The sequence below is a fragment of the Cutaneotrichosporon cavernicola genome (genome assembly GCF_030864355.1).
Source record: "Cutaneotrichosporon cavernicola HIS019 DNA, chromosome: 4".
NCBI classification, from domain to species: Eukaryota; Fungi; Basidiomycota; class Tremellomycetes; order Trichosporonales; family Trichosporonaceae; genus Cutaneotrichosporon; species Cutaneotrichosporon cavernicola.
In genome coordinates this window covers 1,252,098-1,266,243 of record NC_083396.1, presented here as the reverse complement: position 1 = coordinate 1,266,243, position 14,146 = coordinate 1,252,098, and the positions used below count along the sequence as shown (strand labels likewise).

General features: G+C 57.1%; 6 protein-coding genes across 6 annotated transcripts; 3 read left to right on the top strand and 3 right to left on the bottom strand.

The window, feature by feature from the left end:
• Window positions 1–3,535: 3,535 nt before the first annotated feature.
• On the top strand, window positions 3,536–4,190 carry CcaverHIS019_0404930 (uncharacterized protein; the record flags this gene model as incomplete). The annotated part of the gene is made up of 2 exons (XM_060600334.1): window positions 3,536–3,577; window positions 3,819–4,190. 2 exons carry the CDS (start codon window positions 3,536–3,538, stop codon window positions 4,188–4,190), a joined length of 414 nt encoding a protein of 137 aa, XP_060456938.1.
• A 648-nt stretch (window positions 4,191–4,838) lies between these two features.
• On the bottom strand, window positions 4,839–6,612 carry PRI2 (uncharacterized protein; the record flags this gene model as incomplete). The annotated part of the gene is made up of 4 exons (XM_060600332.1): window positions 4,839–5,321; window positions 5,373–5,633; window positions 5,780–6,392; window positions 6,425–6,612. The coding sequence occupies 4 exons, from the start codon at window positions 6,610–6,612 to the stop codon at window positions 4,839–4,841; spliced, it is 1,545 nt and encodes a 514-aa protein (XP_060456937.1).
• A 230-nt stretch (window positions 6,613–6,842) lies between these two features.
• Window positions 6,843–9,343, bottom strand: CcaverHIS019_0404910 (uncharacterized protein; the record flags this gene model as incomplete). Its single annotated transcript, XM_060600331.1, has 8 exons — window positions 6,843–6,976; window positions 7,012–7,902; window positions 7,950–8,167; window positions 8,203–8,303; window positions 8,339–8,954; window positions 8,992–9,130; window positions 9,174–9,291; window positions 9,341–9,343. The coding sequence occupies 8 exons, from the start codon at window positions 9,341–9,343 to the stop codon at window positions 6,843–6,845; spliced, it is 2,220 nt and encodes a 739-aa protein (XP_060456936.1).
• Window positions 9,344–10,248: 905 nt separating this feature from the next.
• Window positions 10,249–11,478, top strand: RPL20B (uncharacterized protein; the record flags this gene model as incomplete). The annotated part of the gene is made up of 5 exons (XM_060600330.1): window positions 10,249–10,322; window positions 10,360–10,440; window positions 10,856–10,930; window positions 10,981–11,095; window positions 11,149–11,478. The coding sequence occupies 5 exons, from the start codon at window positions 10,249–10,251 to the stop codon at window positions 11,476–11,478; spliced, it is 675 nt and encodes a 224-aa protein (XP_060456935.1).
• Window positions 11,479–12,100: 622 nt separating this feature from the next.
• Window positions 12,101–12,672, bottom strand: CcaverHIS019_0404890 (uncharacterized protein; the record flags this gene model as incomplete). Its single annotated transcript, XM_060600329.1, has 4 exons — window positions 12,101–12,118; window positions 12,159–12,269; window positions 12,406–12,486; window positions 12,568–12,672. The coding sequence occupies 4 exons, from the start codon at window positions 12,670–12,672 to the stop codon at window positions 12,101–12,103; spliced, it is 315 nt and encodes a 104-aa protein (XP_060456934.1).
• A 156-nt stretch (window positions 12,673–12,828) lies between these two features.
• Window positions 12,829–13,887, top strand: CcaverHIS019_0404880 (uncharacterized protein; the record flags this gene model as incomplete). The annotated part of the gene is made up of 3 exons (XM_060600328.1): window positions 12,829–13,342; window positions 13,432–13,688; window positions 13,720–13,887. 3 exons carry the CDS (start codon window positions 12,829–12,831, stop codon window positions 13,885–13,887), a joined length of 939 nt encoding a protein of 312 aa, XP_060456933.1.
• Between the last annotated feature and the right edge of the window lie 259 nt (window positions 13,888–14,146).

The window sequence follows — 14,146 nt, the reverse complement described above, 5'->3', positions numbered from 1 at the left end:
AGCTATCCTCTCGACCGAGGGGGGGCTCAATGTCTCTCAGTTATGGTACGAGACGAGAGGAGATGATAGGGGAGAGGCGCGTAAGTAGGTATCTATGGATCATGGATCAGGAGCAATGTCAGAGAATGACGGGAATCAAAAACAGCTTCGGGTCTTGGGGGCTTGAGGGGATGACGGGGATTATGGGGATTGCGGGGATTGCTGTTTGGTCATCTGGTCATTGAACCCTTTGGTTGTCAAGGTAAAACAGCCTTATTCTCGCCCTGTCTGTTCAACCTGTTCGCATGCCACAATCGTAACTGAAGCCTTATATATCCTAGCTCGAGGACCCGAAAGCCTCAAGAGTTTGTACATCCCGCATGCCTTCACAACCCCGGTGAGCCTGACGGCTGGTGGAAGGAGGTGCCGGACGACGTAGAGCCAGTGCTTGTGACGCGAGACGAGAGTTCCGGACCAACAAGGCTGTCTAGGTGTCAGGCACCTCTCTGCCCTGCCCACAAAGTCGAGTCGTACCTGTTTGGGATACCCAGCCTCCTTTCGTCCCGCCACCCTTGTTGCTTGCAGAACGAGAGAACGAGAGAGCAAGTCACACCTGTGTGACCCAAAGACATTGTCACCATTTGTACAGTAGAGTAAAAGATACACAAGCTGCTACGCGATATACGCGAATACCCCTTGTTGCTAGTCACCCCCCCCCCCTTTCACCCGTTCACTTTGTTCTCCCTGTAGCCCTGTGATGTCGTCCATCCAATTGATTAATTATCTATACTCTGAGACGCACATGATGTAAAGTACAACGTGCCAATAAGGGTTAGAAACGACGCCTCGGTGCCAAGTGGATCAAGTGGACAAGGCGGACAAGGGCGAGAATGGTCCGGACTGGTCCATGTCACTTTCCTTGATGCATGAAACATCCAAAACGCATTACATCCACTTTGTTTGCTTAATACATAGTGTTGCCATCTCAACGTCTCAACCACTCTTTGGAATCTTTCCGCAGGTACCTTGCGCTCGTGGATTGAGCTCAAACAGAGTTAACCCCAAACCCAGTTTGCACCCAGACTCGTCATCCTACTTTGCACGCGCCAGCGTATTTCTCTCTGTAGTCACCAACGTGGAGCTGAAGATCGGCAGAGACACAACGTGCATGGCAACATAGGCTTTTCAGGGCCACGTCAACGAAGCGCCATTGCGCCATCCAGTGGCGGTGGGGTGTTTCCAGATGTCCAGATGACCACTTGTGCGGTCATCTAATACATTGAACATTGAAGAATGAACGATCAACATTGAACGATGGGAAACTCACCCCGCCACTTGTCTCCGACGTGATGGTGAGATTCCGTCACTGTGTCTCTGGATGGTGTCGGATGCCGTACGTTGTACCGGTCCGGGTTGTACAATCTCGGCGGGTGATCAGGAGTAAGAGGGATTGACAGGGACAAGGACAGGGACAGGGACAGGGACACGACTTTTTTTCCCCTGGCAACCCGGTCCATCCGGCGGGCCGGCAGTCGCTGCGTTTGACCTCGGCTCTCATGCCTTGATATGCTTCTTCCCAACCCTCTATTCATCAACAGGCCGAAAGCTGGAAAGCGCTGACGACGCGCACCAATGCTAATGCTTGGGACGTACCAGTCCACATGCATGTCGTAAGCATTCACCTCCGGGTGACTCGGGAAGTGAACCATGTAGAAGAGAGGAGCACGACGCTTAGCTTGATGGCCGGGCATTACTTGCATGCTTTGCTTTGGCGCCACACATCATATAGTACGCCTTTGCCAGGCCAGGTCCGGCGCGGCGATCTTGGCACGACCTTGGTATCAAGCGAGTTGATGGTTTGGGAGCGCGACGCCTACACGTCGGTACGTTGCGTTGGGCACAAACAAGAATAGACACAGTATACTATGATAGACGACTCCCGATCGGGTGGAGCCTACTTTTAAATGAGGATGGAGCCAGACGAGCTTAAACTGCTGAAGGCGACTTGCCATCTTGCCAGCTTGCAAGCTTGCAAGCTTGCCAGCTCGCCTGCTCGCTTGGGGCAAGGGGCGTACTCTTGCTAAACGCGGTCCAGCAGCTCCACAGATCCACCCGCACGAGTTCCCAAGGGGACGGGACGGGACGCGGACGCGCCTAATCTGCTCCACTCTAATAAGCAAGCAGGCAAAGGGCAAGGCGTGGGGTCAAGTTCGGATGATTCCAAGCAGTTCAAAGTTGGATTTGGGCAGCTGCCTGGGTGTGGAATGTGGAGTGGTGATGCAGTTCTGGAATTACTTGTAGCCTGAGTCCAGGTTGTCGACTATCCTATCCCACGACGCCACAGATTGACTACCTTTGCTTGGGCTACAAATATCAAATATCACTATAACAGTTGAATTGCAGTACCCACGTGCGGTCGTGGTGTACCCGAAATAGTGCCGGGCCATGACGAAATGGATATTTCTGTATGATACCTGTTGGCTTCCATTCAAAACGGTACAGCTCGCACTACTCTGCGCTCTACTCTCGCGTTCTTACAAGTACAACCAGTGTGAATGCCAGTGTGAGTGACAGTGCAACAAGTGGTGCGACTCGATTTGTAACGTATCAACTCTCACCCCTCGCCCTCGGCCTCGCCCTCTCCCTCGCCCTCGCACTGGCACTAGGTCCATGTGGATCTGCGGATCTACAGGGCACGAGGAACCCAAAGAGTTTCCCACATTCCAAATGTCGTGATTCTCGAGATTCCAACGACACAGTTTATCGGTTTATCGAGACTGCGCCGAGTGTATAATCCCGTTCCAGAAGGAGACACAAGGAAAGGAGACCCCACAGTGGAGTGATAAGATACCCCTCGCAGTTCAGTCCCAATCAGGACACAGCACGCCATTGAATGGGATTGACAACCTTTTTCCAGGGGGGGGGAGCGAGGTAACGGAGATGGCCGAACTCGTCTCCATCCATATCCATCTCCTCATTGCCTTTCTCCTCTTCCTCGTCCTACCCACCACGTTTCTCTTTCTCTTTCCCATTCTCTTTCTCATTCTATTCACGGAACACGGACCCTAACTTGTCATCCCAGACCCTCAAACCTGACCTGTGCCAACATGGCTGCGCCTTCCTCACACCCCTTCGTCCCACTGCCCCTGGGCTGGGCGACGCACCGGCTGTCCTTGTGTCTTACCCGACCAGTCTGCATACTGCACTCTGGACTCTGCTCACCGTGTCATTGATGGTTCGTGCGGGTCACCCTGGACCTTGGGGACATGCAGGTACGCCAATTCGGGTTGCTGGACCTTGGAGACATGCAGGTACGCCAATTCGGGTCCCTTCCGACCTGGCACCGAGTAAGTCGGGCCAGGCAAATATGGAAAAATGCAAGGCTGGCAACTAGATCTGGGTCTAGCTCACTGGACTATGGCCCAGGAGAGGTGACCAACGTGACTGATTTACCTAATCTATAACGACTGACCACCATCCAAGGTTATCAACTCTTGCTTAAGATATCGGGGCTAACACTCACCAAGGCTTTGTATTCACCGACACCCAACTCACAATGCCCTCGACCTTTCGCTGCCCGAGCTCGACCGAGTGCTTGGTGAGTTGGAGGAGGTGTATGGATCGGCCTTAAAGAGTCGGGTTACCTGGGTTGGTTTGCATGGCGACTACTATGCTGGTATCAAGGCGGTGCAGAGTATGTTATCCTCGATCATGAGTAGACCAGGGACACCGAGCTTGAATACCAGTGCCAGTGAGTCCGGCTCGCCTGGTTCGCCTTCGCCCGCGGACCTCGTCACTCCGGCGATGGAGGCGACGGACCTGTCGACGATTCCGAATAGGACGAGCTCAAGGACCTCATGGCCAACCTCGAGCTCAAGGACGTCCCTGTTGTGGTACAGGCTGAGCGCCCGCTGCAATTTCTGTTCCTCGGTTCGACGCTTGGCGACTTTGAGCGCGAGGACGCCCCGCCATTCCTCAGGCAGCTTCCTCTGCGCCCTGGCGACACGCCTTTACTCGGCCTGGACGGACCGCCGGTCCCCGGACCCGAAGGGTGCAACAAGGTCGAGCTAGCATACAATGATTCTACCGAGTACAACTGGGCTTTTGTGGGGAACGCGTGGGACGTAGTCCGCGCCGAGCTTGGCCTTGTCCCCGATCACGAAGGGATCGAGGTCACGGGGCGCTACAACGAAATCATGGGCTGCTACTAGAGGGTTTTCCGCTCCAAGCAGGCGCAGGTCATTCCCGTCTCTGGAGGCTCGGTCGAACTGGACAAGGACGAGCTCCTCCACTTTTAATACTCGGTCTCTGAGGCGATGGAGATGTTCGACGCAGCCGATCTGCACCTCATCAACTCGTGGAAACCCCCGGGGTCAGAGTCCCGGCTGTGGCTTCTCGAGCGGCCTGTCGTGGGTTTCTGACCCTCGACTTAAGAGAGGTTGGCGAACAGCCTGCTGACCCTGGGCGAATACAAGATGGAAGGAATATGTACTCGTACAAGCAAAGAAATACATCTTTTACATTGACTGCAACGCTTGGTTGTAGAAAGGAAGCAACCACGTGGCCACTAGAGGTGGACTACCTACTGACCTACTACGGAATGCAGTTTCCAACACGTCCCAGCCAAAATACCGGCACCTTCCCGTAGTGGCCTATCGGGCGGCCTTGCTATTGCAATCTAGGCCGTGTGCTTTGCACTCGAGAGTTCGAATCTCTCAGGTGTCGTCGGCAGTTGGACTGCCTTTGCAGTTTCTTTTGTTTGACACCAGCCTGCTGAGTGACAGACAGGCCGAGCTGGGGCGTGGCCTGAGCCTCAACCTCTTCTGGACCCGGCCAAGCAAAACATACATACAATCTCTCTAATGGTCAATCTTCATAGCCTCAAGCCGCTCCTTCTCAATCTCCTGCGACTGCGCCGTAAACTTGTTCGGGTGGGTCACGCTTTCCCCCCCACCAACCCCCTCGCCCTTCTTGATACCCCTCGTAACCTCGAATAACCGGGTACAGGCGACATGGTAGGCGCTGCCCTTGACACTGTCCATAATGTCCTTCATTTCGGGGCTGCCGCGCTCGAGTTGCGGGTACGTGCTCAGCAGGAAGGATGTTAGGTTGTCGGGGCTGAAGTGGCGGAACGGGCAGCCGTGACTGTCCTGCGTGCCCGGCTGGTTCGAGGTCAGGATCTGCTGACACGAGCGAGGGGGATAGTTTGCTCGTCGACCTTCTTGGCCGTAGCTGTGTCGGATGTTGTAGCGGTACTCTTTGTTAAACTTGTCGTCGGACATGGAGGAGCCGTACATCCGTCGCCAGAAGATGAGGGCTTCGTCGAGCGGCAGGCCGATGCCCTGTGTGTGAGTGAGGGCGCAGTGTCACAGCGAAACGTAAGGGCAACTCACCTTCAAGAACAGGCCCAACTGCAGCCGCCCAAAGTGTTTGAGGTGGTGGTCCCGCTTGAGCCGTTCATACAAGTTGAGCATGCACGGCGGGAAGTGCTTTCGCGCGACATCGTCGACCATCTCGGCCGTCACGAGCGCAGTTGAGTCGGAGGGGGTATACTCGGCGCCCGCGAGGCCGGAGAGGAAGGATGCCGCAAGGTGGTCGATGACGGGGGCGAGGCGCTCGTCCTCGTCGAGGCGGGGGAGGTTTTTGGCCGTGAGCTGGGGTGAGGGGGCGCGGGGGAGGGCAAGTGAGGAGGAGAGAGGAGAGAGGAGAGAGGGGACGGGCGAGAAAGTGGTGCATTGAGCAACCTCACTCCTCGGGTATGGAGCAGAGGGAGAGGGTTGGGAAAGAAAGGACGACTCACTTCAAGCGCCGCCTCCAGGCGAGCCGAGAACGCCTGCAGCACCAAGCTAATCTGCATGCTCTGAGGGACGTACGCCATACCCCCGCAGATGAACACGCGCCGCTGCGCCACGAGATCCGGCACACTCGCCCAGGGGACTTTGAACCACGTCTCCTTCGCGAGCACATTCTCCTTTGTCCACCACATGGTATCGCGCAACGACGTCCAATGATCCTCCCTCTCCTTGTCCCCAACCACGGTCCAGCTCAAATCGAGGCCACTCAGGAACATTGCACGTTCCGAGAGATCATCGCTCTCGAAGCGGTGCTTGAAGAGTGCCGTTTCAGCGCGTACAAATCGAGCACGCAGTTCGGGAGAACGACAGAACGCAAGACGGAGGACCCAGTGTCCGATGGCGTCGAGCCGCCGCTCGCCGTCCAGGTCTGCTGAGCGGGCTGTGTTTGCCGAGAGGGGGAGGTGTTGTTTCAAATAGGCGGCTAGGGTTGATGAGAGTTGAGCGGGGGGGAGGGAACGTTGTTGCAGCGCTTCGAGGTAGGTTAGGACGCGGAGGCGGGTCAGGGCGGCCGTCTCGAACTCGTCTAGCGTGATGTCCAGAATTGGAGGCTTGTCGTAGCTCCCGTCAGCGGGATGGGTGAGAGGGCTCACAAGTTTAGACGGTCTGGATAGCGCGACGAGGGCGCGCCACGCTTGTGCACCTTTACGTCGCCCTCGGCCTTGACGCGGACGGTGGGCTTGAACATGGTGGCGAGGGTGATAATGTTGTGATCAAACACACGGACGCGAAGAAAGCGCGACGCGTCTGATCCAGTCATCTCGGGAGCATTTTGGCACATGGTTTTTTGCGGAGTGGCAGACATCTCCGTCGTCATTGTTTGGTTCCAAGTCCATTGGGTGAAATATACATGCGCTTTTTAGACACATGGGGGAGGAGGGGGGGGGGGGGGAGGTATACCAACTAAAGAACCATAGTATACACTAATTAAACAAGGGACATGCGTTGCGCGTCGTAGACATTCAGTGACGTGAATCGTGGGGAGGCAGTACTCATCGCCGAATCATCGCCTCACGTAGGCACACGTCCAGCGCGCGCCATCGCCGCCGTGTGGTCAAACCATGACACGTAGCCGTTGTACGCAAACGAGTCGTAAGGGTCCCGCTGCGGAGGGGTACCAAATGCTTGCGTAGCAAGAACGGTAACTGAAGTCAGCTTCCGAGTCAACTGGCCACCTCACGTATAATGAGGCCTCCAAAGTGCGCAACACCGATGGCGGACGCCCAGTGGAGGACGCGCCCGACCATGCTCGGCTTGGCCTCGTAGCCGTCGGGCTTGTCACGCATAATGTCGTCCGCCTCGAGCTCCTCCTCAATCAGGTGGCAGCGCTTGCCCGTCGCCTTGGATACCAAGTCATACGCCTTCTGGAGGTCCTCGTCGCGCCGCACCGTGCCCTTGGTGACCTGCGGATGCATGTGCTTGATCAGAGCGTCGGCATCCAGGGGGCCAGGCGCGGCCGAGTACGCCGGTGGAGAGCGCAGTGCCTCTTGCTCAAGGGTTGAAGAGGACTGGACTGGCGTCCGGGTGCCGGCGGGTTCCGCAAGGACGGCACCCTCCCGGCGGAGAGCCTCCCGCTCCTCCTCGAAATCTGGGTCATTGAGAACGTCGAGTGGCTCCGTCCCCGTCGAGGCGTCTTTATACGTTGACACCGGAGAACCGTCACTTTCTGTGATCGTGACGACCCTGGTGACCAACTTGGTCTTGACCGGATCCAGAGTCTGGAGCTCGGCGCTCAGTTGGTTGGCCCCGTTACGAGTTAACGTGGCCGGGCCAGCTGAACTTATCCCACTGCCGCCGTACGACGTTCCACCCCTGAGGTCCGCGAGCTGCTGTTCCATGTCTGAGACAGTCGACTTGAATAAGTCGACCTCGGCCTTCTTCGCCGCGAGTCTACTCTCCAGGTCGCGTGCGGAATTGAGCCTCTCCTGTAACTCGGCAGCATGAGCGTTTTGCCGGCCAAGCTCTTCCTCAACTTGTTGTTTCTGTTCTCCCCACATTTCGAGCTCCATGCGCAAGTTCGCAACGTCCATGTCACGCTCCTCGACCGTGTCCCGCAGTTCCGCCGACTTGTCTGCCGAGTCAGTGAACGGGCTCAAGCAAGTCATTCGTGGCACTCACGCTTCTCATTATCGAGAGTGGCTTGCAGGTCTGCAAGCTTGGCGGACAGAGCATCGAGCTCTTCATTGATCTCCGTGATCTCTTGCTCCTTTGCCTCGATCTCCTTTCGGTACTTCGCTTCCGTCCGCGCCAGCAGGTCCTTGGCGCGGCTGTCGTGGTCTTGCCTCTCGTTCTCTCCTCGCGTCTCAATGTCGGCCACCATGTCCTCGTGCGTTTGTCTGCAATGTCAGCAGTGGTTGGCAACCCAACTCACTGGGCAAGTTCGCGTTCGTGTTCGAGCGACTTGATGCGGTTCCGAAGCTCCGCAATAACTTCCTTGAGGCGCTGCAGCTCGTCGGCGTCTCTGATCTTGTCCTACAATCAGCTCAGCCCAGCCGTTCACCACTAACGAGGGCACCCTCCATCGACGGGTCAACCTGACCCCAACGGTCCTCCTCGGTGTCTGATCCATAGCCGTCGAGGTCTGGCGATATCGGCGACGCAGCTCCCGGAGAGCGCGTTGATGACGGAGACACGACGCTGGCGCTGCTGACGCTGCGGCCATGCGTCTTTGCGTACGTATACGTGTAGTCAGACGACGACGTGTGGCCGTCGTCGCTGCGCGCACTGGCGCTGAACTGAGCCGAGCTCCGGCGACTCTGAGGTAATGGTCGCCTGCCAAGAGGCATGTACGAGCTTGGTGGGTCGTCGCGGCTGCGCTGCTCAAACTTATTGGACGCGTCGGACAGCTTCTTGACGCGTGGGGGGAGCGCTCCATCAGGTGAGGTTGCAATTGTGGAGGGAAGCATGTAGGTTGAGGAGTCATCAGGGAAGGACCTGCGGTGAATTGCACGCTTGCCGGTGGAGGATGACGAGGAGCGGGATGGCGTCTGCTCGTCCTCCTCAGTCGACGAAGAATCCGACGAGGACCGGATTCTGGTGGATCTACGTCTTTGGTGCTTGTTTGCAGTTGGCGTGGCGACGTCGGCGGGTGGTGGCGGAGTGGCGGAATGCCCACGTAGGTGCCTCACGGGTCAGATTGTGTAATTCCATGTCTACTCACTTGAGCATCTGGAACACTTCTTCCCGCGACATTGTCACCGTCGAGTACGCATCAGAGTTGACGACCTCTCGGAGTTGTTTCAGCTGCGAGTCGTTCAGAACCGCGAGTCCGCGACGGTCCTGATGAATCTTGCTGAAGACTGGTATGGATCAGCGAGATCAAGAGAGAGCAGTTAGACATACGGTCAGGGAGATCGGTAGACAAGATGGTGCTCTCGGCACCCATCGTAGACTCGATGGCCCGGTAGAGGTCGTCATCCGAGACCGAGGAAGGTGGCGGGGGAAGGTTAATGGGGTGTGGCTGCTGTGAGTTTAGGAACGTGACATTTGGTTTTGGGCGTCCAGCTCACCATGTTGGGGCCGTGTGTTCATGAGTTGTGAAGAGGGGAGAGAGAGAGTAGAGGAGAGGTTGAACAATGAAAGTATTTAAAGAGTACTGGCAGCGAAAGATGATGAGCACGGTGTAACGGGCGAAGGTGAGTGGAGGAAGGTGATGAGCGCGACGGAAGTGTTTGTTGTGATGGTTGAATGTTTGGACTTGGAGAAGGGTGAATTGAAGTTTGAGGGCGTTCCGGCGCGATGATCACGAGTACAGGAGCGAGAGGGCTAGAGGGCTAGAGGGAGGGAGTGACGAGTGACTGGCAGATGGCTGTAATAGACCGTGACGGATAGACGGGACGGTATGTGAGAGCCGTGGGCGGCTGAGCAGAGTCCAGCAGCGGGCAGCTCGGAGAGGGCAGGTAGACGTCAACCGACCGGTGTTGAACGCGTAGCCGTGGGCGTTGGCGTTGGCGTGGACCGTGAGCGGGGCAGGGAGTTGTGCAGAGGGGTAATGAAGAGGAGAGAGAGATGTAGAGTGCTCGAGCGTTACAGACTAGTCATTGTCTAGCATGGATCAAGTTGTTCAAGGATGCAGATGGTTGGTTGGGTGAGATGGGGTAACCCCTTCCATCCTAGCCATACCAGGTTGACTATGCGTGTTACAACTCTGTTGGGTGGCAAACCTAAACGCGCTTGGACCTGGACTCACTCTCAGGCGCACTCTTCTGCGACTAATACGCGCTCCCTTTGGCTTTGGCACGTTGATTGCCCTGAGGTCCTCCTTGGCCCAGCCTAGCCAGCCTGGATGTTGCTCTTCGGTTGTGTCTCAAACGGATCAAGGGGTCATCATCATAAGGGACAATCAGGCATGACGCAAACTGAACGAACCGTTTCGGTCTAGCCGCTTCCATCCACGTGGCATCGCTGGGATTTAATGATGGCTCGAATAGATTATATTCCCGAAACTTTCGCGTCGGCGATTAGTCTCAAAGGAGCGCCCGACAGAGCACCGTGGGAAAGCTGGGCTCGTTTTGGGTCGGCTTCGCAGGCTCGCAGTGGGTGCTGCCCTGCCCGGTCGGACGCCATCGACAACACTTCCGTGTTCGCCATCCCGCAAGAAAATAGACAAGTGAGTAGCACGCCCAGCGTCTACACCTCGACCGCGCGGCAACCTCGGACGACACCATTTCGCGCGCTCGCGGCAATCGGCAGGGAACTCGAAAGGCGGGGAGGACAACTTGTCGGGGCTGTGCGCGTGTACTTGTCAACAGGACAGGTGGCGCAGACGAGACGGGCGAGGAAAGAGAAACTGGGGCAATGTCTGCGCCATGATGAGACTGTGGCTCTCGTTGAGGCGGGGCTGCGAAGCTGGGCTTGCGCCAGCCACCCCGACCGAGGAGGCCTCGGAGTCCGTCTCGTCTCGTCCCTTTGTGCGCGCACCGAACCGCCCTCCTCCCCTGCCTTCCTCTGCCTTCCCATGCGTGCGAAATGGAATCGAACCGAGGCGCGCGCGACGAGAGCGAGAGAATGCTGCTGACATTCAGAATGGCTCGTTTCCAGGAGTACTCCATTGTCGGGCGTGGCTTGCCTACCGAGCAGGAGCCGGAGCCCAAGCTCTAGTGCGTTCACTGCCCCGCGTTGGCTTTGAGAGCTGCGCGCTAACCCACAGCCGCATGCGCATCTTTGCGCCCAACGATGTTGTCGCCAAGTCGCGCTTCTGGTACTACCTTCGTCACCTTAAGAAGATGAAGAAGAGCCACGGCGAGATCGTCGCGCTCAACATTGTGCGTACCCGTCATGCGTCTCGCGCGTGTATGAGAATCAGCGCTCACACCAGATCTCGGAGAAGAAGCCCCTCAAGGTGAAGAACTTCGCCATCTGGCTCCGTTACAACTCGCGTTCCGGCACCCACAACATGGTCAAGGAGTACCGTGCTCTTTCGCGCGCCGAGGCCGTCGAGTCCATGTACCAGGACATGGCCGCCCGCCACCGCTCCCGCTTCCGTGACGTCCAGATCCTCCGTGTCGCCGAGATCGAGAAGACTGAGGACATCCGCCGCCCCTACATGAAGCAGCTCCTCCAGAAGGACCTCAAGTTCCCTCTCCCCCACCGCCTCACCAAGTCGAAGGCGTGGTACGCCGCCGGCCGCCCCTCGACCTGGGCGTAAGCGTGGCTTGTATACATTTTGCAGGTTGGGCCCCGTGGTGCGGGGTTTACGAGATGGAACCTGTGCACCTGGCAGCGGCGAGGAGTGGAGTCATGACTGAGGTGTGGGGTGGCCCAAGTGGTTGATGGCAGTGTGTGAAGCGAGACCGAGAGCAGCAGGTGTGTAGGCAGATTAGCCTCAGTTTGACGTGGTCGCAGGAGGCTGTATGGTTGCTACTAGTCAAGAGAACACTAACCAGGCACGGCTGCAGATCTGCGCGTCGCGTTCCTCAGTTACGATGGAAGTATCACAAAGTATTACAGTCGAAGGTCGAAGCGCGATCTAGCGCCTAGCGCAAAGAAGCCCTATCTCTGCAGATCGGCAGCTCGTTGTGCATCGCCAACATCTGTACATTTAACATCTGGATTATAGTAAGGGTACTGCACTACTCGCGGCTGCTATTGTATATTGTACACGTGGACGCGCTTCTGCGCAGTCCAGACGCGTGGGCCGCGTAGGCCTTCTCATGAATCATGAAAGACGGCGAGGGCATTCGGTTCGGTCCCAAATGCCCGAGGCCACGTAACGCGACATGTATGCACATCCAGGCCACCTGAATCGCAGCTGCACACGCTACGTCGCGCTAGCGCTGCTGGTTCATCTGGTGTCAGCTGTCACCCTGGCCCTTACCAGCGACGTACCGGGTTAAACGAAGTGCTGCTGCCCGAGAAGAGCTTGTCGTCCTCGGTTGGGTCGTTCTTGCGGCGGTGGTGTGAGGTCACCGTAGGCGCTTTGAGGTAGTTTTCGAAGCCCTGCGGTCAGCTTGGTAATTGGGTCGCAGCTGCTCGCCACTTGATTTTGGTGTGTCTGGTGGGTGGCAAATTGCACCTTGCCTACTCCCTCTCCATCCTCTAAGTTTTTATCCCTCAGCCTCTGTTGTGTACCCACCTTGATGATATTGCCCCCACTAGTAGCCGTATCTTCGAGGTAACTCGTCTCCTGCGCCCAAATCGTCGCTTCGATCGAGGCCTGGTGTCAGTCTCCGCAACGGAAAATATAGTGGGCTGTCTTGTCTACGAGCCCAGAGAGCCCAACCTAAGAATTACGCACGAGGTTGAGATCGAGAGCGCGCTTACGCCGCTGTGCAGCCTCGACTTCAGTTAGTGCAGCAGCCTGCGCCTGCTTTGCGTTGGCGGGCGGGCCTTGAGTGCTCATGTTTGTCAAGTGCTAAGTAATAAGTTGGGTCGGAAAAGCCGGCCCGGTGGATTTAATCAATAATCTGGGGTGGGGAGGAAGCGGGGTGACGCGATTTCGACTATTTCCGCCCCACCCCCAGGCAGATGTCTCGACTTCACCCAACCCACCAACACCATGACCATCCCAACCACCACCACCACGCAACCGCCGTTCCTGCGCACCCCCGAAGAGTACAAGGCCCTCTTCGACAGCGTCGACACCTTCCTCCTCGACTGCGATGGTGTCATCTACCATGGCCCCGTCGTTGTTCCCGGCGTCAAAGCCGTTCTTCAGATGATGCGTGATGCCGGAAAGAAGGTCATCTTCGTGACGAACAACGCGACAAAGTCACGGGCAATGTACAAGAAGACATTCGACAAGCTCGACATTCCCGTGCACGAGAGCGAGATCTTCGGGTCAGCATACGCTTCCGCTGTGTACATGCGTGACGTGCTCAACTTCCCCGCCGATAAGCGGGTTTACGTGCTTGGCGAGAAGGGACTCGAGGATGAGTTGGACGCAAAGGGGATCCAGAGGACGGGCGGGACCGATCCTGAGGACCGAGTTTTCTTGCCGAGCATGGACTTTAGCGTGTACCAGCCTGATCCGAGCATTGGGGCGGTCTTGTGTGGCTTCGACAGCGGTATCAGTGAGTCGAAGGGAGGGAGGGAGAGATGGGAGGCGGGAAGGGGGAGGAAGCCATGAGGAGGGAAAGGGTGAAGGCTCTGCTAACACCAGACTACAAGAAGCTCTGCAAGGCCTACTCGTACCTCCGCGACGACCCCAACGTCCACTTCCTCCTCACGAACCAGGACAAGACCTTCCCGACACACGGCACGACCTTTGTCGGCTCCGGGTCCCTCTCTGCGCCCCTCGTCTTCGCATTGCAGGGCAAGCGCGAGCCCACCGTTATCGGAAAGCCCAACAAGCCGATGATGGACGCCATTATTGCCGAGCACCACTTTGACCCAGCGCGGGCACTCATGGTCGGAGATGTACGTTGCTTCTTGATTGAGCTGATCAAAGAATCTCGCTACGGATATCGCCTTCTCCCAGACTTGCGGGATGCGCTCGCTTCTCGTCATGGGTGGGGTTACGCACAAGGAGGAGGTATATGGCGAGAACCCGTCGCCTGTTGTGCCGACTTTTGTTATTGAGAGCCTGGGCGACCTCGCAGTGCTCCAGAAGAACTAGATGCGCTTGCGCTTAGAGGTTGTATAGAGCGTGCGTATGGATAGATCTTGTTGGTGTGGGCCGACACCGGAGCTGGCAGGCCTCAGAGGAGGATATAGAGTCGAAGCGTGTTGTGGCGCTGCGCGTCACAACACTGACGTTCCTACTGGCGCCGTAGGCTCTTGCTTCTGGACTCTGTCGACATGCGCATTCCGCAACTGCATACTCCAACCGGGCTCATCCTTTGCCCGACCATCCACAGATGCAAGCTAGCAAGGCC